Source organism: Phanerochaete carnosa, assembly GCF_000300595.1.
Source record: "Phanerochaete carnosa HHB-10118-sp unplaced genomic scaffold PHACAscaffold_10, whole genome shotgun sequence".
Taxonomy (NCBI): domain Eukaryota; kingdom Fungi; phylum Basidiomycota; class Agaricomycetes; order Polyporales; family Phanerochaetaceae; genus Phanerochaete; species Phanerochaete carnosa.
Window position 1 is genome coordinate 1078736 of NW_006767637.1, and position 19379 is coordinate 1098114.

The following is a 19379-nucleotide window of genomic DNA, read 5'->3' on the forward strand; positions in this document are numbered from 1 at the left end:
TTTCAAGGGAGAATACTAAGTCTCTGGGGTCAATGAGTGAGCACTTACCATGAGGTACTAATTAGGCTGAAACGGACCCGACTGCCGGGTGCTACTGTTGACAGCAGTTCCAGTTAATGACTCGGAGGCAGCAGGCAGCTGACGCAGCGATGACTAGCCGTTGAATAGGACGCGATACTTCCCGCTGTAGTACGTCCACGTAATTCTTAATGCAGGCGTACCGCTGCTATCTGGCTCACGTGCTGAAGGTCTCAACCATCAGACCCAAAACGTATGTAAAGTCCTAGGCCCCGCTCTCTTTCGCAGCTCAACAGTCGAGAATTGCTTCGTGCCGCATCCCTAACTTTCCTACCAACTGCACATCGTTAGTAGCCCTGTCGCATTCATATAATATGCTAAGATGAGGTGATACTCATGTATGTTGTTGCGTTGCAGGAGTATCATGCCTACCGCCACGGGAACCGTTGTTTCCACCTCACAAAACAGATTCCAAGCCACATTCGACGTCGATGGGCGGAACCTCGCCTTCAGCGGTACCATAACTCCCGCAGTTCCCATGTTCAAGGTAGACCCCGCGACGTTGACCTATGGCCGCGACGACGAAGTGGCTGGCACGGACAGCTACCACGGCACCGTTGGAAATGACCTCGAATTATCCTTCGACAAAGGGCCCACCATTGCCGGGAAGCTCGAGAAAGCCGTAGTTCCATCCAGCAACATTGCCGGCGGCGGCCCCTGGAGCATGAGCCCGCCGCCCGGGCCGGTAAGTCTCAATCTCTCCAGTTCGCGAATGCGTGCATGAAATATTGACATACTTCAGTGATCTGTTATCGACAGGAGGGTCTTAAGAACGGTGCTGGCTCCATGAGCAAGGCGAGATGGCATAGTGTTGGCGAAATGGTCGTGTCATGTCATCTGAATGTTTCGTAGTCCTGTGTTGCGCGCAGAAGTCCAGTTATACAAATGTAGTTCATGAGTATCGTCTATGACCGTCCGCTCGGCGCGGTCTCGCGAACGGGAGTGCAGGCAGCCGCCATTGAATTCCGTGTCCCCGCGGCGCGTCTTGCATGGCGGTCTTCCGTATCTCTCGCAGTTTGGTTGACTCATTGGTGGTGAACGCCCTAGAGACCGTCTTCGTTGTGGTGAGGGGCTACGTAGCGCTAAAGCCGCCAGGTTCAGGCCTGGAGTCATCGCGGGGGCACACATCCCACTGGGTAGGACTAAGCCCCCGATGTTCGTTGTCGACGGCCAGTACTTCAATGTAGGCTCAAAATTTAACGCTGAGAGCTACTGAGGCATCTTTATGAAGCATGCCCTCCCCACTCGCCCCTGCAGTGTCCCTATATCTCATAGCTTGCCTCTGTGCGGCGCGCCACTAACAAGGAGAAGTTCAGGGAGATTCGGGGCGACACTAATGCCCGCACTTAAACTCGCGTGATGCATCCAACTGTAGAACGATGGGTGATTGCGCTACATTCTTACGGATGGACGGTACAATGTACATATACAGCAGCGTCAGGAGATTTGATCGTACCACTAGCACGGCACAACATCTTGCCTACCCCACGACACCAGCACCACGCTCAAGATGGTGACCTGCGAATGAAGGAACACTGAACGGCATCAGTATTCCGCATATAAATTCACCAGTTCGGTAAATAAAGACCAGTGACTCACCTCCTAGTTCACAAGCCAAGTTCCGCCGCCATTAACATCGGTGACAGGGTTGACGGGCTGTTCGAGAGTCCCGGTAATAGTGACTCCATTCTCGAAGGTGATGCGTATCATATTACCCTCGAGTGTGCCGTAGTAGTTTTTGTAACCAGTCAGCTGATCCTTGTCGTTGTAGGTCAGCGTCGCATTGTCGGCCGTGAATTCGATGTCGCCATTGAGAGAGCCGTCGAAAGTGTATTTGATCTCCTCAACAGTGAACTTGGCTTGAACTGATTGTGACTGGGTGGTACAGAAAGATCCCCGGGCGGTGTTGGACATAGCGTACCTACAGCGCAATAATGGACGTAATTTCTAGCTCGCCACGGCGGGTCGTGTAGATGTGATGTAGTTACTCACGATACGGTGTCGTTACGAAGACTTGGGGCGCAATGTGAATAGGGTCTGCAGTACAGTGTTGCAAGAGGGGTAGCGTCTGGGACTTTACATATACTTTCAACCTCACAGTCAGGGAATTTGACGTGTCAGCCAAACAGCAAACAGCATGCCCATGTCAGTACAATGTAGACTCACCGCATTGGAACTCTCACCAAGCATTCTTTGGTACCCGCATCGCACAAACGGCGGCCGTAGATCTACCGAAATCGTGGCCAAGGTTCAGAGGTGATTCCTCAATGAGGCCTTGTGAGAATACACCCTGCGGGATTGGAAGGTGTCGCATGCAGAGCTAACGAACAGAACCGATGACTCGCGGCAAGAGTTCGCAAGCATCGCCAGGCCCGAAAGGGGTGAGAAATATTACGAGACTGAGGCGCATAAGGAACTCGAGCTGGAGCACCCCAGGCCGAGCTTGACACATTCTGAGAATGACTGAACGCGCGGAATAGCCGTGAGGTGCTGAATGAACGTGAACCCGCTAGCCATCGGCTGACTGGGAATCCGTGGCATCGCATATCACTTTGGTACGACATGATCAATATTTGGATATGTTGCGTGTAAAATGCTGTTCTCCACCTGGAGTGAGGCAGTGTTGTGTGGAGAGTCTGCGGCGTGCAGCATTGAACGCGAAGGAGTAGGTCGCAGTCGCTTGGCGAGATCAGTTTTGTGATCTCGATTGATGTTCGTGCTCGGATTACCTAAGCATCCCGCTGCTTCAGGGTCCCGTCCTCCTTCCATCCCGCAGAGACAGATGCAGGTAGTCTCCCGATGCCTCGCGTATGCAACCGACGTGGCTGGAGCCTCAATGCTCCGAACCGTTTCACAATTCTTCTGGTGTGTTCGCTGGCAACCTGCTTTACGCAACGACGGACGGATCCTCAGGCCTCAGGTTGCACGTTCTGCCACACAATCAGAAGGCCGACACAGCTCTCCCCTTGTCCTGCATTAATGGAAAGCACACTTCCGCAAAAGGGAGTCACGGTAGACATGGGGTTCGGCGCTCAATCCCCCAAGGCGAGTCGAAACTCTGGGTAGCGGACACTCGCAAGTCGCCGCCATTGACAGCGACTCGCACGAGGCGGCGGCCAGCTGACACTGCAATGACCAGGTGCTGAATGGGACTCACGGAGATTGGTTCCCTCCTGACTGATTCGTCGGTTCTCAGGAATCTAGCAGGCAGGGAGAACTCAGGCACATCCAGGATCGAGGGGACTGTGTGTAGCTCACCCGCTGCCAGCACTCGGCCCCACGCATGGCGAGTGCCCTCTCCACCTGCACGCTGACAGATCTGGACCCCATACCCCAGACCTCATACCTGCAGATCCAGTGCGGGGACGCGGTAGAGGTGCCAGAGAATGTTCGGCGAGAGTATCGGTGCGGTGGGTCAACAGCACACTCGGCATGGACGTGCAACACTCCGTCTGTCTAATGCTGAGGCGCTGAGGTTTCAGCCGCAGGGGGCCAAAGCATATATAAAGCCATGAGCCTGCCGTCTACAGCCCCAGCATCGAAGACCCACTTCACATTGCATCCTTAGCCTTCATCGTCAGTAGCCCCATCACACCTTCGTAGCTTCTCGCTAGGATAAGACGATACTCATACTGTTTCATTGCAGGAACACCATGTCTCAGACCGCCAAAGGAACAGTCTCGTCCCAGGGCCAAAACCGATTCATCGCCAGATTCGTCATGCCCAATGGCCAAGTGCGCACCTACAACGCCGCCGTCAACCCCCCGATCACCAACATGACGGTTAACACCGCGACGCTGACCTGGAGCGACGACGATCAGTTGGTCGGCGCGGACAGCTACACCGGCACGGTCGGGACTGACCTCAACATTACGCTCGGAAAAGGGCCCACCATCAAGGGGACGCTCCAACAGCCCGTCAATCCCACTCAGGCCATTGTCGGCAATGGCGACTGGGCCATGACGATGTAAGAGAATGTGAGTCATTCCCTGTCAACTCTATGAATGCGTGGGCAAGAGGCTAATATCACTTAGTGACGTGTCATCGGCAGACGGTGTCATGAGCGCGTTGCTGGCGCCATGAAGTAGGCAATACGGTGTGGTGTTAGCGTCTTGATCAAGTTTCCTGAGTCTGTTGTTGCTGTACTCTGTACTGCCCACGGAAATCTAGTTGTACGAATGATGTGTATCATGTGTTCTTCGCCCGACGGTCGGACGCGTTATGCTCGCGTGAATGCAGGTAGCCACCGTCGAGATTCGCGCGTCGGCGGTGTGCGCCGCGCCGCGCGGTAATCGCTCGTTTCTGTGGCAGAGTAGCTGGTATACTGCTTGGTGGTGAGTGCTGCCGGAAGACTTTCCCATTTACACTAAGAGCAGAGTCGAAGCTGCCGTTCGCACGTTTGGGGGACTATTGTGCGACCCGCCGCACAAACCTTCGACGTATGCCACTCACGATCAGGATATTGTCTGCACTCCGAGTTTGAGTATCAGAGCATCGCCGAGAATATCGTCATCCGCGCAGAGTCTGCTGTCAGATGAGCCCTTGGTCTGTCCCCTTTGAGCCTTCTCGATATTTGTCAGTAGATCTGCGACCGTGGCGGAGGAAAATTTGTAGACTTGGCATATAATATCGATCTATGGTCTGCGAGAGTCTCAATTCTGTGGGTTCACGTTATCCTCAATACAGAACTGCTATCAGCTGTCTAGTACTTGCCATGAAGGCTTCTGCCAAAGCATGGAATATAATAACTTGCACGGCGCAATCTAACATCGAATTATCCCCCGCCAGCCCTAGCACGCACGTCGCGCCATCAATAATGCCTCTATGCATGCGTAAACTTCTGCAATAACGTAATGCTTAGGTATGTTCCTGCCCGATAAAGTGTGTCATGTCGAATAACACCGCCAACTTTATCGTCGTGTACACGCTCGACACATTAACGTGCAAATTCGTTCTCAAGGGGATCGTCTTTACTCGCATCGCATCGAGAGCGCTACCCGATCTTCCGTTTACAATTTACAATCATCTACGCGGAATCGGCCCACACCAAGCTGGACGCGTGTCCACATTTGAAGGCACTGTCGGCGGAGCTCTCAGTATCGTCGTTGGCGCTATTATCACAGGCCCCATTAACCTACCTCAGCCTACCTGGTGTGAATACGGCCGTTGCATTTACGGGGAAAATATTTGCTTCTGTTCTGGGACTCTAACACACTTGGTTCTCTCATCCAAGTTCGAGTTCGGATAGGATGGCATCTTGGCCGCCACGCCAGTGTCAGGAGGCAGGCAAGATAGCGCGACGAGTAATCGCCTTGTTAATGGCGCAATAAGAGCTGTGTAAATGATTGATAAGACCCTTTGAACATCTACAAAGGCAATAGGCAAGCATAAAAAGGTGTTGGTTACCAAGACGGACAGGCTACATATACCCCTGACAGTCTGCCTGCGAGCTGAACCATGGGCTCCGCGATGATGAGCGTCATGCTACTTTGAATTTTACGGATTCTCGGGCGATGTAAGTAGACGTACCAGCGCAACCGGTTAGCGTCGTCGTACGCTGGTACTGGTGCCAGATATTCGCTGTGAATACGCAAGCACTGTGTTAAAAGGTAGCTAGGACCACGCACGGAGAAGCTCATCAGCCAGGGCACCAAGGAAATCGATCGTACGACTGCTCAACGACGACAGCTGGGTGTTCCAAAAAGATGGTCGCGGCTAGGGTACAGCTAGATTCAGGGTGTACCTGAAGCAGGCTGTAAGTCTCAGTCGTCGCCGTCAAAGCAAGGTTGTCTCACTTGCCATCGCATTATGCAGTACGTCGGCGCAGACCCGAGCTGAGAGAGACTTCTCATGCAAGCGGAACAGCAACTTAGCCTGGGCATGGCGTCATCGAGCCTCGTCGGACGACGTCGGGCCCCTGACACCCGAGACCCGGTAGACCCCTCACCGTGGTCATAGTAGCACCATCCCGCCGATGTCGCATAGAACTGCTGGTAACTCCGTCGCGTTCGCAGAACCCGCCGGGACAAGATGACACTCAGGCATATTATTGTATTGCAGGGACACTATGCCTACCGGCGTCGCGGGGGCCTTTTTCACCAAACAAACCGGACATTATCAAGCCATAGTATTCGTCGTCGACGAGCACAAGCGCTTTTTTGGCAGCACCAGTGGCATTTATTCTGCCCTTCCCACGTTCAAGGTGAACAGCGCAATGCCGACCTGTGACAACGACAATCAAGTCGCCGGCACTGCGGACAGCTACCACGGCTTCGTCGGAAAACTTGAAGACAAAGGGCCCATCGTTACCGGGACGTTCGAGGAAGCCGTAGTTCTATCCAGTAACATTAGCGGTAGAGGCTCCTGGAACATGAGACCGCCCGGGCCAGTAAGTCTTAATCCTCCCAATCCATGAATGTGCACACGGAAGCCTGACATACCTCAGTGATTTGTCATTAGTAGGAATATCTTGTACGCAGCGCTAGTATCATGAGGAGGGCGAGATGGCATGGCGTCGATGACACGGTCGTGAGTCATCTCAAAGCCTCGTGCTCTTTTTATTTTCACCTTGCGTTGCACACAGAATTCTGGTCATATAAATGTGCTTCTAAGTGCTATTTGTGACTATTTACTCGACGCGATCATGCAAACGAGAGTCCAGGCAGCCGCTATCGAATCTTTTGTGCGCCGGCGGCGCGGCCTGTACGGTGACTGCCCGCATCTGTCGCACCGCGCTCAAAATAATACCCTGCCGATGTGAAGAAACGCTGAACGACATCAGGATTGGTAGCTGTCAGAGCCAGTCAACAGATCTTGGTCGTCATAGCTCAGTGTCGCGTCGTTGGTCGTGAATTCAAGTTAGCTATTGAGGCTGCTATTGAGGGACTTGAAGCGAGTGTTTCTGTGGGATACTGACAGATTCTTGGACAACCGTGATTGTGGCATACCTGCAACACAGCAAAGCCCGCGGGTATTAGCTCTCCCTGATGGGTTATGCAGATGTAGACATGTAGTTCGATTACTCACGATGTGGTTTTGTTACAATGGCTATAAACGCAATGCGAAGGGATCTGCAATGTCGAGATGTAAGAAGGGTAGCATTTAGGGCTTTACAAATGCTTTCTGCCTCACAGTTCGGGCCTCCAACGTATCGGCAAATAGCAAAGGCATGACCATGTCAGGTACGACGCAGACTCTCCACACAGAAACTCTCACCACGCATTACATATCGCATCGAGGGCGGTCGGTGGACTTCCATCTGCCAAAGCATGGCCAAGGTTCAGAGGCGGCACTGCAGAATTGAAAAGTATCGCATGCGGAGCTGACGAACAGAACCAGTGACTCGCGACAATGGTCCGCAAGCGTCGCCGAACCTGATGAAGATGAGGAGTATTACGAGACTGGGGCGCATAAGGACTTGAACTGGACCAGGGTCAGGCCAAACTTGACACATTCTGAGAATGACTGACTGCGCAGAATAGCCGTGAGGTGTCGAATGAACCGGCTAGCCATCGGCTGACTGGGATTCCGTGACATCGCGAATCACCTTGGTATGGCATGGTAAGTATTTGGATATGTTGCGCGTACGCGTTCAGTGCTATTCTCCGCCTGGAGTGAGGCAGTGTTGTGTGGAGAATCTGCGGCGTGCAACATTGAACGCGAAGGAGTAGTCGCAGTCGCTTGGCGCCCGACATCAATTTCGTGATCTGGATTGCCAGCGCCAGAATCCGTGCTCGAATTACCTAAGCAACTCTGCCGCTTCAGGGTCCCGTCCTCCTTCCATCCTGCAGAGACAGATGCAGGCGATACCTCGCGTATGCAATCGACCTGGATGGAGCCTCAGTGCTCCGAACCGTTTCGCAATCCTCCTGGTGTGTTCGCTGGCTGCCTGCTTTACGCAACGACGAACGCCGCTGTTCGGATCCTCAGGTTGCACGTTTGCCACACAATCAGAAGGCCGACACAGCTCTCCCCTTGTCCTGCATTAATGGAAAGCACACTTCCGCAAAAGGGAGTCACGGTGGACATGGGGTTCGGCGCTCAAGCGTACAAGGCGAGTCGAGACTCTGGGTAGCGGACACTCGCAAGTCGCCGCCATTGACAGCGATTCGCACGAGGCGGCGGCCAGCTGACGCTGCGATGACCAGGTGCTGAATGGAACTCACGGAGATTGGTCCCCTCCTGACTGATTCGCTGGTTCCTTGGAACTTAGAGGCAGGGAGAACTCAGGCACGTCCAGGATTGAGGGAACTGTGTGTAACTCACCTGCTGCGAGCACTCGACCCCCACGCATGGCGAGTGCCCTCTCCACCTGCGCTCTGTCAGATCTGGGGTTCATACCGCAGACCTCAGATCTTCAAATCCAGTGTGGGGATACGGTGAAGATGCCAGAGAATGTTCGGCGAGAGTATCGATACGGCGGGTCTACAGCGCGCACCCGATACGGGCGTGCCACTCATTGTCTGTCTAATGCTGAGGCGCTGAGGCTTCAGCCGCAAGGGACCAAAGCGTATATAAAGTCATGTGCCAGCCGTCTACAGCCCCAGCATCGAAGACCCACTCGCATTGCATCCTTAGCCTTCAAATCAGTACTACCTTGTCAGTATCATTTTTGCACCCTCGCAACTTCCCGCCAGGATGAGACGATACTCATACTGTTCCATTATAGGTACACCATGTCTCAGACCGCCAAAGGAACTGTCACGTCCCAGGGCCCGAACCGATTCCTGGCCAGATTTAATATGCCTAATGGCCAAGTGCGCAGCTTCAACGCCTCCGTCAATCCCCCGACTACCACCATAGTCATCAACACCGCGACGCTGACCTGGAGCGACGAGGACGACTTGGTCGGCGCGGACAGCTACACCGGCACGGTGGGGACTAACCTCGATATCGCCCTCGGCAAAGGGCCCAAGATCACGGGGTCGCTCCAGCAGCCCGTCGATCCCACTACGGCCATCGTCGGCAATGGCGACTGGGCCATGACAATGTAAGAGAACGTGAGTCTTTCCTTGCCAGTTCTCTAGGTGCGCAGACGAGAGGCTAATATCACTTAGTGATGTGTCATCGGCAGGACAGCGCCCCGAGCGCGTTGCTGGCGCCATGAGATAGGCAAGATGGTGTGTGGTATTAGCATCGTGATCAAGTTTCCTGAGTCCGTTGTAGTTTTACTCTGTATCGACCACGGAAATTCAGTCGTACGAATGATGTGTATCATGTGTTATTGGTGACTCTTCGCCCAACGGTCCGACGCGTCAAGTTCACGTGACTGCGTGTCGCGACCGTCAAAACCCGCGCGTTGGTAGTGTGCGCCGCGCGGTCATCGCTCGTATTTGTGAGGTGGCTGGTATATCACTTAGTGGTGAATGCCTGCCGGCTGATTTTTCTCGTCGCGGTCAAGAGCTGAGTAGCGCCGAAGCCGCCTATCGCACATATTTGGGGGTAATTCTGCAACCATGATGGAGGATCCTTTGCAGACTTAGCGCATACAGTATTTGTATAATACCGATGAATGGTCTGCGAGAGTTTCAATGTTGTGGATTCACGTTATCCTCAATACAGACCCGCCGTCAGCTGTCTGCCTGTCACAATGACCGCTGCATGCGCATCTTTGAAGGCACCGTTGGTGGAACTGTTGATGGGCAGGTAAGATGGTGCGGTGCTTTGTGCTGCGACCAAGTCGTCTGAAGCTGAAGCTCCTGTACTCGTGCCACTTGGATCTCTGACATGCAAATCCGAACATGAAGCTCATTATTGGTGACACGCTCGACTCTCAGCAGTTAGTCGCGAACAGAATAACGGGATGTTTACAAGGCCTGTGAGGCGACTGGGCCGCCGGTGTCAGAAAGCACAACTATCGTCCGTCAAGCCGCATCTCTCCCAGCCTAGAAAAACAGGGGCAGCCTCTTTCAGTGTACGCATCGTGTTGTCGAATCTAGCTCGACAAGGCTCACAGCCATCGTACTAGAGACGATCCTTGATGCGAGGAACTAGTACAACATAGTCTTACCTAGAGAGCTAGGTGTCCGCAAAGCAAAAGTGAGCTCACAGCCCGCTATGCAGGTCGGTAAGCCTGCGGGCAACGACGAGACGCCATGGAGAGAGGTACCCAGCTAGTCCATCAGGAAAACGTCCGACTGTTGGAGGCTTCTTGCATTTGGTAACTGCCCGAGCTCGCCTTGGGCGATGCTGGGACCTATCTTGGGGGTGTTGATCAACATTATCAAGGTACCCAAGGCACGTCTGTCCAAACTCAAGGTGCGTAAGCAACATCAAGACGATTGGACATGTCGAAGAAATATAACATGTTCTGCGGGGTGATAGGACTTCACGGGCGGTGCGCCCGAAAGTTGAGATTGGGGAGAAGCGTAACAGATGCTAACAATCGTCTTGTTAATGGCGCATCAAGAATTGCGTATAATGGCTGGTCAGACCGTGGAAGCGTCTTTCAAGGCAATACGTAGGCGGACCTAACAAGACGCTGGTTGCCGGGACGGGCGAGCCGCCAGGAGGCACCTGGTCTGCAAACCAAATTCCTCCGAGTCGGGGAGATTAGCGACACTGTCGAAGGAATCCTTGTTTGAGATTATCGAGCTGACATCTAAAATTGAGTAAATGCAGCCAACAAGCTCACATGTCAGCCCATATGAACGTGCATGCTCCAGCCTGAGGCCCGCTCGCATTTACGAGAGCTACAGAAACTCTTGACAGTCTACTTGCGAGCCGGACCATGGGCTCCGTGATGATGAGCATCATGCTACTTTAAGGACTCTCGAGCGTTGCAAGTAAATGCGCCAGTGCAACGGATTAGCATCGTCGTGCGTCGGCACAGCCTGAGGTGTCAGACGGGTGCCGCGAATATGCAAGCACTGTGCTGGGAGGCAGCCAGGACCACGCACATCCGTCAGCGCGGAAATCGAGCGACTGCTCCACGCGGAAGGAGAGATGTAGGAATCCCTGGGCATGACGTCATCGAGCCTCTGGTCGGACGTCGTCGGGCCCCTGACACCCAAGACCCAGTGGACCTCTCACCGTGGTCGCTGCTCATAGTAGCACAATCCCGCCGACGTCGCACATCGGTAGCAACCCCGTCGCATTCTCACAATCCGCTGAGACAAGGTAACACTCGTAAATATCATTGCATTGCAGGAGCATCATACCTACCGTCACGGGGATAGTTGTTTCCGCCGAACCAAACAGATTGCAAGCCACCTTCGTCGTCGATGGGGCACAAGCGGTTTTTCAGCGGCACCAATAATATTGATCCTGCCCTCCCCACTTTCAAGGTAAGCAATGCAACGTTGACCTACGACAACGACAATTAAGTCGCTGGCACTGCGGACAGCTATCACGGCTTCGTCGGAAAAGACCTCAATCTCACCTTCGACAAGGGGCCTGCCGTTACCGGGATGCTCGAGGAAGCTGTAGTCCCATCCAGTAACATCAGTGGCAGCGGCTCCTGGAACATGATACCGCCCGGGCCAGTAAGTCTTAATCCTCCCAATCCATGAACGCACACACGGAAGCCTGACATACCCCAGTGATTTGTCATTAATAGGAATATCTTGTGCGCGATGCTGGTGCCATGAGGAGGGCGAGATGGCATAGTGTCGATGACACGGTCGTGAGTCATCTCAAAACCTCGTACTCTGTTTTTCACCTTGCGCTGCACACAAAAGTCTAGTCATACGAATATGTTTCATGAGTGTTATTTCAACGTATTTGTGGCTGTTTACTCGACGCGATCATGCAAATGAGAGTCCAGGCAGCCGCTATTGAATCTTTTGTGCGCCGGCGGCGCGACCAGTACGGCGACTGCCTGCATCTGTCTCACTGCGCTCAAAGTAACACCCTGCTAATGTGAAGGAACGCTGAACGGCATCAGGATCCTGTGTGAACATTCATGAAATCGGTAGATTGAAACTCGAGACTCACCTCCTAGCTCCAGAGCCAGGTTCCACCACCATTGAAGTCAGGAAGGGTTGAAGGGCTGCTCGAGCTTCCCGGTAATGACGAATCCTTGTTCGAAATTGAACTTGATTTCAGTTTTGACCGTGCCGTATAGCTGTCAGAGCCAGTCAACAGATAGTCGTCGTCACAGCTCAACGCTACGCTGTCGGTTGTGAATTCAAGGTTACTATCGAGGCTGCTATTGAGAGAGCCGTTGAAAGTATGCTCGACGCCACCGATGACGAACTTGGCTTGAAGCGAGTGTTTCTAGGGGGTACCGACAGAACCTTGGGCGACCTCGGACATGGTGCACCTGCAACGCAACAATACCTGTGAAGATTAGCTCACCTCGGCAGGCCGCGCAAATGTGGTTCGATTACTTACGATGCGGTTTCGTTACAATAGCTTTATGTAAACACAATGCGAATGTTTGTGTAAAGTCGGGACGCAAGCTTGGTAACGCCCGCGGACCCTTGCCGCGAGTTATTGGTTCTGTTCATCAACTCTGCATGCGATACCTTCCAGTCTCGCAGAATGTCTCCCCATGCTCCGTTTCTGGGTGAGTTCGAACGCTCTATTGTGATGTCGCCTCCGAACCTTGGCCATGCTTTTGGCAGATGGACGTCCGCCGACCGCCTTTGATGCGATATATAATGCTTGGTGAGAGTTCTGTGTGGAGATTACACGTCGTACCTGACGTGGGCATGCTGTTTGCTATTTGTCGATGTGCTGGAGCCCCTGATTGTGAGGCAGGAAGCGTATGACACGCCAGACGCCGCCATTCTTGATGGAGATGAGAGATATTACGAGACTGTGGCGCATAAGGACCAGGGTCAGGCCAAACTTGACACATTCTGAGAATGACTGACTGCGCAGAATAGCCGTGAGGTGTCGAATGAACCGGCTAGCCATCGGCTGACTGGGATTCCGTGACATCGCGAACCACCTTGATATGACATGGCCAGTATTTGGATATGTTGCGCGTACGTGTTCAGCGCTGTTCTCCACCTGGAGCGAGGCAGTGCTGTGTGGAGAGTTTGCGGCGTGCAGCATTGAACGCGAAGGAGTAGGTCGCAGTCCCTTGGCGCCCGACATCAATTCCGTGATCTCGATTGATGCCAGAATTCGTGCTCGAATTACCTAAGCAACTCTGCCGCTTCAGGGTCCCGTCCTCCTTCCATCTTGCAGAGACAGATGCAGGTAGTCTCCCGATGCCTCGCGTATGCAACCGACGTGGCTGGAGCCTCAATGCTCCGAACCGTTTCACAATTCTTCTGGTGTGTTCGCTGGCTGCCTGCTTTACGCAACAATGGACGCCGCTATTCGGATCCTCAGATTGCACGTTCTGCCACACAATCAGAAGGCCGACACAGCTCTCCCCTTGTCCTGCATTAATAGCAAGCACACTTCCGCAAAAGGGAGTCACGGTGGACATGGGGGTTCGGCGCTCAAGCGCACGGGGTGAGTCGGGACTTTGGGTAGCGGACACTCGTAAGTCGCCGCCATCGACAGCGACTCGCACGGGGCGGCGGCCAGCTGATACTGCGATGATCAGCTGTTGAATGGAACTCACGGAGGTTGGCACCCTCCTGGCTGACTCGTCGGTTCTCAGGAGCCTAACAAGCGAACCCAGGCACATGCAGGATTGAGGGGACTGTGTGCACTCGACCCCACACATAGCGATTGCCCTCCCCACCTGCACGCTGACAGATCTGGGGTTCATACCCCAGGCCTCGGTGTGAGGATGCGGTAGAGGTGCCGGAGAATGTTCGGCGAGAGTATCGGTGCGGTCGGTCTACAGCGCACCCGACACCAGCGTGCCACTCGCCGTCTGTCTAACGCTGAGGCGCTGAGGCTTCAGCCGCAAGGGACCAAAGCATATATAAAGTCATAGGCCAGCCGTCTACAGCCTCAGCATCGAAGACCCACTCGCATTGCATCCCTAGCCTTCAACTCAGTACCACATCGTCAGTAGTGCTCTCACATCCTCGTAGCTTCCTGCCGGGACGAGACGATACTCATACTGTTTCATTGCAGGAACACCATGTCCCAGACCGCCAAAGGAACAGTCTCGTCCCAGGGCCAAAACCGATTCATCGCCAGATTCGTTATGCCCAATGGCCAAGTGCGCACCTACAACGCCTCCGTCAATCCTCCCATTACCAACATGACAATCAACACCGCGACGCTGACCTGGAGCGACGACGATCAGTTGGTCGGCGCGGACAGCTACGAGGGCACGGTCGGGACTGACCTCAACATCACGCTCGGCAAAGGGCCCACCATCAAGGGGACGCTCCAACAGCCCGTCAACCCCACTCAGGCCATTGTCGGCAATGGCGACTGGGCCATGACGATGTAAGAGAATGTGAGTCATTCCCTGTCAACTCTATGAATGCGCGGACAAGAGGCTAATATCACTTAGTGACGTGTCATCGGCAGACGGTGTCATGAGCGCGTTGCTGGCGCTATGAAATAGGCATCACGGTGTGGTGTTAGCGTCGTGATCAAGTTTCCTGAGTCCGTTGTTGCTGTACTCTGTATTGCCCACGGAAATCTAGTTGTACGAATGATGTGTATCATGTGTTCTTCGCCCGACGGTCGGACGTGTGATGCTCGCGTGAGTGCAGGTAGCCACCGTCGAGATTCGCGCGTCGGCGGTGTGCGCCGCGTCGCGCGGTAATCGCTCGTTTCTGTGGCGGAGTAGCTGATATATTGCTTAGCGGTGAACGCTGCCGGCGAACGTTTCTCATCGCGGTCAAGAGCAGCGTCGAGGTTGTCGGTCGCGCTGTGTACTTGAGGGGCTATTCACAGCCTGAATATTGCCCGCACTCCGAGCTCGATTACCAAAGACGGGTGAGCTGGCAACTACCTGGATACGTCTCATCTGTTAAGCAAATCGATTTCCTCGGAAGGACTTAGCTACACACCGTCGAAGGAGTTTTTGTGTAGGATCGTCGAGCTGACAATAAAGCTTGGGTAAATCCGACCATGAAGCTTAACTGTCAAGCCATACGTGCGTCCATGCTCCCTCCACTCATCTGCCACCCGACAATTGCAAGAGCTACAAAAACCCTTGGCAGTCTGAGCTGCGCGATGAATACCGTGAGAATTTTACAGCCTCTGTACGATGGTTGGCTATCGTCATACGCTTGTATGGGCACCAGATGGACGTCATGGATGGGCCAGCACCGTACTAGAAGGCGGTCAAGACCACGCACGTCCATCGGTCAAGGCACCACGGAGAGCGAGCTGGATGATGCTCCAGAGAGATGCCCGGCGGCTGTAGGTCTCAGTAGTTGCCGTCAAAGCGTGCGTATCCATTTGCAGGCCTGAGGTGCGTAGTGCGTTCCCGCGCAAGTGGAACGCAGCCTAGGGAATACCTGAGCATGACGTCATCGAGCCTGGCACCCGAGACCCAGTGGACCCTTCACCGTGGTCGCTGCCAACCCTGCGTCACTAGCTGCGTCTGACTTGCACCATTTCTTAAGGCTTCTCTGTAGTATTTCAGCACCATTTGGAGCGGTCATCTTCGCCGTCCTTGTCATTTCCCACGTTTTACTCGCGGCTGAAGTCCATCATATTTGCTCTAGCCTGCAAATCAACACAGCACAGTTCCGTTATCAGAGTCGACTGTAAAGAACATGCAGCCCGCGCTGGGAGTGTAATGTCCACGACGTTTGTGTGTCGCGTCGTGACTTTCTATTCGAACGACAGGAGAGGACATGCTCGTAATCGGTAGGCGCAGTGGCGTTGCTCGCGCTGGAATGGGATGCGCTTGAAGACGAGACGACTGAGAACGACGATATAGACGCAGATACGGACGAGTATGAGAAGCTTCTCCAAGTCGACAAGCTTGTGCATGCCTGGTGGACTGATATGGCGAGAGCAGGGGCATGATGAACGTTGCGCACGTCTTAACGTTACGCTGGCTGGAAGCGGCAGTAGCGAGACGACGTTGTCGATGTGGTGTATCCTGAGCAAATGCTCCAGTTATCTATGTAACAGAAGGTCACCATTTCAGGTGCGGAGTTGCTGCCGCCTTCCGAAGAAGAGAAGCACCGTGACATGACCAATGTGAGCATGCAGAAATATGCGCGAGAGTGGATGACCACGGCAATTTGAAAGGTAGGAACACGTACCTCATTGGTGGTCTCCGCTCGAGTGCTCTTATTCGGGGGGACACCACGACCTGTTGGCTGCATCCTGGGCCAGGGGGCCGATTCGTAGCGCCTCACGCAAGTACTCGCGAATCGCGAGCGTGCGCGTAAGCGACGCACTGCCAGAGGCTCGTTGGAGTACACAGCACAGCAATATATTGATGCACCGGTGTGAGTATAATTTGCGCAGTACGAGTAGATAGACGCAAAACACACTAGCTGCTTTCCCAATAGAAGCCTCCGCAGGCGACCGACCCAAGGTCTCAGGAGAACGCATGCAGAGGCGCGTATTCTGGATAATATGGCCGGCTTGAGAAGTAGCCCTTATTTATCGTATCTTCTATGTCTCATGGCGAAGATGGAGATGTAGTGGGAAGAGACGGCCAGTGGCGTGAAGAGGAGAATATGACGCTTCGGGTGACAGACGGTAGGCGCTTCACTGCGATGAAGCCGCATGCGGTAAGCACGTGGCAGGCGGCGGGGGGCTCATCCCGGGACTTACGTGAGACATGGACAAGCCGCAGAGGGCAGAGCCGCGCAGATATGAGGCGTGTACCCGCTGATAGCTGACGAGATGACCGGGCGGGGAGTGCACTGCGTTTACAGTGCCCGTGATAGATATGCTGGAGAACTGTCGTGTGCACTCTGCAAAGTGCTACTCGTTGCCTCAAATCTGGTGGCTTTGTTGTAGTCGACACAAAATATGGCAGCGGGTATAAACTTAGCAGGTAATTGACGTTGACAGAATCTCCCGTCGCCGATGGGGGTCAGGACGAGGTTCAAAAGGTACGCGTAGCTGATAGGAAGCAGTAGGCTGGCAGCATTGTTCATAGAATAATGAGGGATGGACGCTGTCTAGGTTGTTCCACACAGCGGCGGGCGAAGAGTCGTCGCGTCGTAAGTAGTGTTGCCGCGGATGAGCTATGGATTATTCCGGATTGAAAAGTCGAGCTATCCGCATGTGGCGGATGAGACCGAGCTAAGCTCGAGGCGATCCGACATGCGCGCGAAAGCTGACCAAGCCTGCGCGCCTTACTCCATTTAGCAAACGCTCACAGCTGCAGTAAATCCAGAGACGTTGTCCTGTTGTATACGTCATGTAGTGTTAAGCTTCGGTATCTGCAATCATTCTATCTAATTCATCTGCACGACCTTGAGACAATAGCGTGTCAATCTGCTCTGTTGAGATGGCGGGCTCGAGCTCGCTCTCACTAGCTAACCTGCCCAGCGAGAAGTTAAGCTTTTCGCCGCGCTGCTGTAAATAGAGATATTTCAGAATCTGAAGTCTTTCCATCAAATCAGCTGACATATTCGTCCTCCGCAATGTATCAGTCTCCTTGCTAGAGGAGAAAACCCGTTCGCAAGGCACAGCTGAGGCTTGTGCCAGAAGGATGTCTAGTGCGACACGATACATGAGAGGGAAGCGGTGCTGATTATTCTGACATGCTATGAGAATCATAATACATGCCTGCAGAAATGGTGTGAATACATACCTGCCAGCTGCGACACATGTCAAAGTCATCAAACTCGGCCTCGGGAAGCGTTGGCTCCTTTTCATAGCGGCTTGCCTCTTCATCGACCACACGGGCGTGTTCAGCTTAAAGAAGACGGGCATCTACAGGCTCTGTTGTATCTTCTGTGCTCGTAGCAGTTGTCGGCGCTCAGTCGCTGCCTAAGAGGGAAGCGCGGTTTGAGGCTCCAAGTCTTGTCGACTCAGTAGAGAGCTCTCGGAGAAGCGCACGAACACGTCCAGCACCATTGACCAGCAATCGAGATGCAGGAGTCTGAAGAGCAGGGGTAAAATGGGTGCTATTTGCCAAAGGCGAGCCGGTATGCAGCACTCTCCGGTGTTCAAGCATCTGTAGATAGCCATCCGTCGCATTGAGCAGCCTATCAAGAGGAACAAAATCAACTTACTGCTTCTTGGAGCCAGCGGCGAGCATCTGCTGCTTCTTCGGCTGTCCAGTACTTATCTATCCACGTGAATTTGTATTCCAGATGAAGAACTATGATGAAATAATTAGCATAGCCAAGGAGCAAGGTCCAGAAGGGAGAGCCGAGAGATACTCACTCATGGCGAGAGCGTATGCTTTGCTCCTGCGCGCCCGACTAAGGTACTTCCGGAGGCGTCCCAAAGAGGCGTTGATAGCATTTTCGAGCATAGGAAGGCGACCGCGCAACATGCGCAGCAGCTCCATGAGACTCTTGTACATGGGGATCGACAGCGGAAGGGTTGGAGTCTTGTTGGACGAAAGGAGCTCCTGTACGCAGTGAAATACATACAGAAACTCACGGATATCAGCTAAGACGCGCAACTCCATCTCGTCCAGCGCGTGTTTGCGAATATCCTTCTGCTTCTGAGCATTTAGGAGTGCGTCAATTGCCTGCACAAATTTAAGTAAGTATCAGTATGGTGCACTCAATTAGATCGCAAACCAAGATGTATTACAGACCTCGTACAGCTCAAGAAGACGATCTATCATCATGAATAGAGCGGACCAGCGTGTGTCAACGTCCCGAAGCAGTTCCTTCGGTTTAGCCGGCTCCTGCGAAGATTCCGGCTCGTTCTGACCCTCTAATTCCAGCTGCTTAGATTCCATCGTCAGAATAATTGTCTGCCGTAGATCTCTGCGGCGTGCCCAGGAGATTCTGCAAGAGCGAACGAGTGTGCGGCAACGTGCAACCGGATCTGGTGATGTGCGGGCCCGGCTTGGGCTCAAAGCCCGGGCTTGGGCTTGTGGCGACGTCGAGCCGAGCCCTGAGCCCGAGCCGAGCCTGAGCCCGGCCCAAGCCGTGGGCTTAAGCCCGGGCTTGCCAAGCTTAGGATAAGTATTTGTATGCTACAAAAGTGAGCATATTTGCATGTGATAGGCTACTATTGCATGTACTCACCGTACTTCAGCCTCCAGAGGGCATGCGACCGCGCTACGAGCCATGTTATGACAAGGTTCGCGAAGGGGCGCCTACGGAGAACGCCAGGCGGCGGCGCACAATCGCGCTTAGTCACACTAGCAGGGATCGCCTCGTCTGGTAAGTCAACGTTTTGTCTCATATGCATATATAAAGTCGTTCTTACCATGTTTTGAGCCCAGGGAACGGCAACACATTTGGTGCACCCAAGCCTGGGCTTTCGGGCCGGGCTCAGGCTTGACTTCATCTCAAGCCCAGGCCTGGCTTTGGTCAGGCTTTTTT

At 53.7% G+C, this 19379-nt stretch overlaps 8 protein-coding genes across 8 annotated transcripts in view; 4 read left to right on the plus strand and 4 right to left on the minus strand.

The window, feature by feature from the left end:
- Positions 1-429: 429 nt before the first annotated feature.
- Positions 430-802, plus strand: PHACADRAFT_263146 (uncharacterized protein; the record flags this gene model as incomplete). Its single annotated transcript, XM_007400243.1, has 1 exon — positions 430-802. Exon 1 carries the CDS (start codon positions 443-445, stop codon positions 800-802), a length of 360 nt encoding a protein of 119 aa, XP_007400305.1. The 5' UTR covers positions 430-442.
- Positions 803-1450: 648 nt separating this feature from the next.
- On the minus strand, positions 1451-2764 carry PHACADRAFT_213044 (uncharacterized protein). The gene has a single exon (XM_007400244.1). It carries the CDS (start codon positions 1990-1992, stop codon positions 1681-1683), a length of 312 nt encoding a protein of 103 aa, XP_007400306.1. The 5' UTR covers positions 1993-2764; the 3' UTR covers positions 1451-1680.
- Positions 2765-3731: 967 nt separating this feature from the next.
- On the plus strand, positions 3732-4049 carry PHACADRAFT_199985 (uncharacterized protein; the record flags this gene model as incomplete). Its single annotated transcript, XM_007400245.1, has 1 exon — positions 3732-4049. One exon carries the CDS (start codon positions 3732-3734, stop codon positions 4047-4049), a length of 318 nt encoding a protein of 105 aa, XP_007400307.1.
- A 4694-nt stretch (positions 4050-8743) lies between these two features.
- On the plus strand, positions 8744-9330 carry PHACADRAFT_263150 (uncharacterized protein). The gene has a single exon (XM_007400246.1). It carries the CDS (start codon positions 8754-8756, stop codon positions 9069-9071), a length of 318 nt encoding a protein of 105 aa, XP_007400308.1. The 5' UTR covers positions 8744-8753; the 3' UTR covers positions 9072-9330.
- Positions 9331-14071: 4741 nt separating this feature from the next.
- PHACADRAFT_199987 (uncharacterized protein) lies at positions 14072-14389 on the plus strand (the record flags this gene model as incomplete). The annotated part of the gene is made up of 1 exon (XM_007400247.1): positions 14072-14389. The coding sequence occupies one exon, from the start codon at positions 14072-14074 to the stop codon at positions 14387-14389; it is 318 nt and encodes a 105-aa protein (XP_007400309.1).
- Positions 14390-15688: 1299 nt separating this feature from the next.
- PHACADRAFT_263156 (uncharacterized protein) lies at positions 15689-16514 on the minus strand. Its single transcript, XM_007400248.1, has 3 exons — positions 16404-16514; positions 16170-16342; positions 15689-16069 (listed from the first exon to the last, which is right to left on the minus strand). The coding sequence occupies exon 3, from the start codon at positions 15889-15891 to the stop codon at positions 15730-15732; it is 162 nt and encodes a 53-aa protein (XP_007400310.1). The 5' UTR covers positions 15892-16069; positions 16170-16342; positions 16404-16514; the 3' UTR covers positions 15689-15729.
- A 158-nt stretch (positions 16515-16672) lies between these two features.
- On the minus strand, positions 16673-17146 carry PHACADRAFT_263157 (uncharacterized protein). The gene has a single exon (XM_007400249.1). The coding sequence runs from the start codon at positions 17016-17018 to the stop codon at positions 16788-16790; it is 231 nt and encodes a 76-aa protein (XP_007400311.1). The 5' UTR covers positions 17019-17146; the 3' UTR covers positions 16673-16787.
- A 949-nt stretch (positions 17147-18095) lies between these two features.
- The window catches only part of PHACADRAFT_103191 (uncharacterized protein), a gene marked incomplete at both ends in the record, with an annotated part of 2809 nt that continues 1525 nt past the window's right edge, over positions 18096-19379 (minus strand). Inside the window, 3 exons of the mRNA XM_007400250.1 lie at positions 18096-18193; positions 18259-18571; positions 18641-18902. Coding sequence (XP_007400312.1) covers positions 18096-18193; positions 18259-18571; positions 18641-18902 — 673 coding nt within the window. The remainder of the gene's footprint in view (positions 18194-18258; positions 18572-18640; positions 18903-19379) is intronic.

Excerpts from the sequence above, each read along its gene's own strand:
- PHACADRAFT_213044 (XM_007400244.1), bottom strand. The coding sequence starts at position 1,992 with ATGTCCAACACCGCCCGGGGATCTTTCTGTACCACCCAGTCACAATCA.
- PHACADRAFT_263150 (XM_007400246.1), top strand. The coding sequence starts at position 8,754 with ATGTCTCAGACCGCCAAAGGAACTGTCACGTCCCAGGGCCCGAACCGA.
- PHACADRAFT_263156 (XM_007400248.1), bottom strand. The coding sequence starts at position 15,891 with ATGCACAAGCTTGTCGACTTGGAGAAGCTTCTCATACTCGTCCGTATC.
- PHACADRAFT_263157 (XM_007400249.1), bottom strand. The coding sequence starts at position 17,018 with ATGAACAATGCTGCCAGCCTACTGCTTCCTATCAGCTACGCGTACCTT.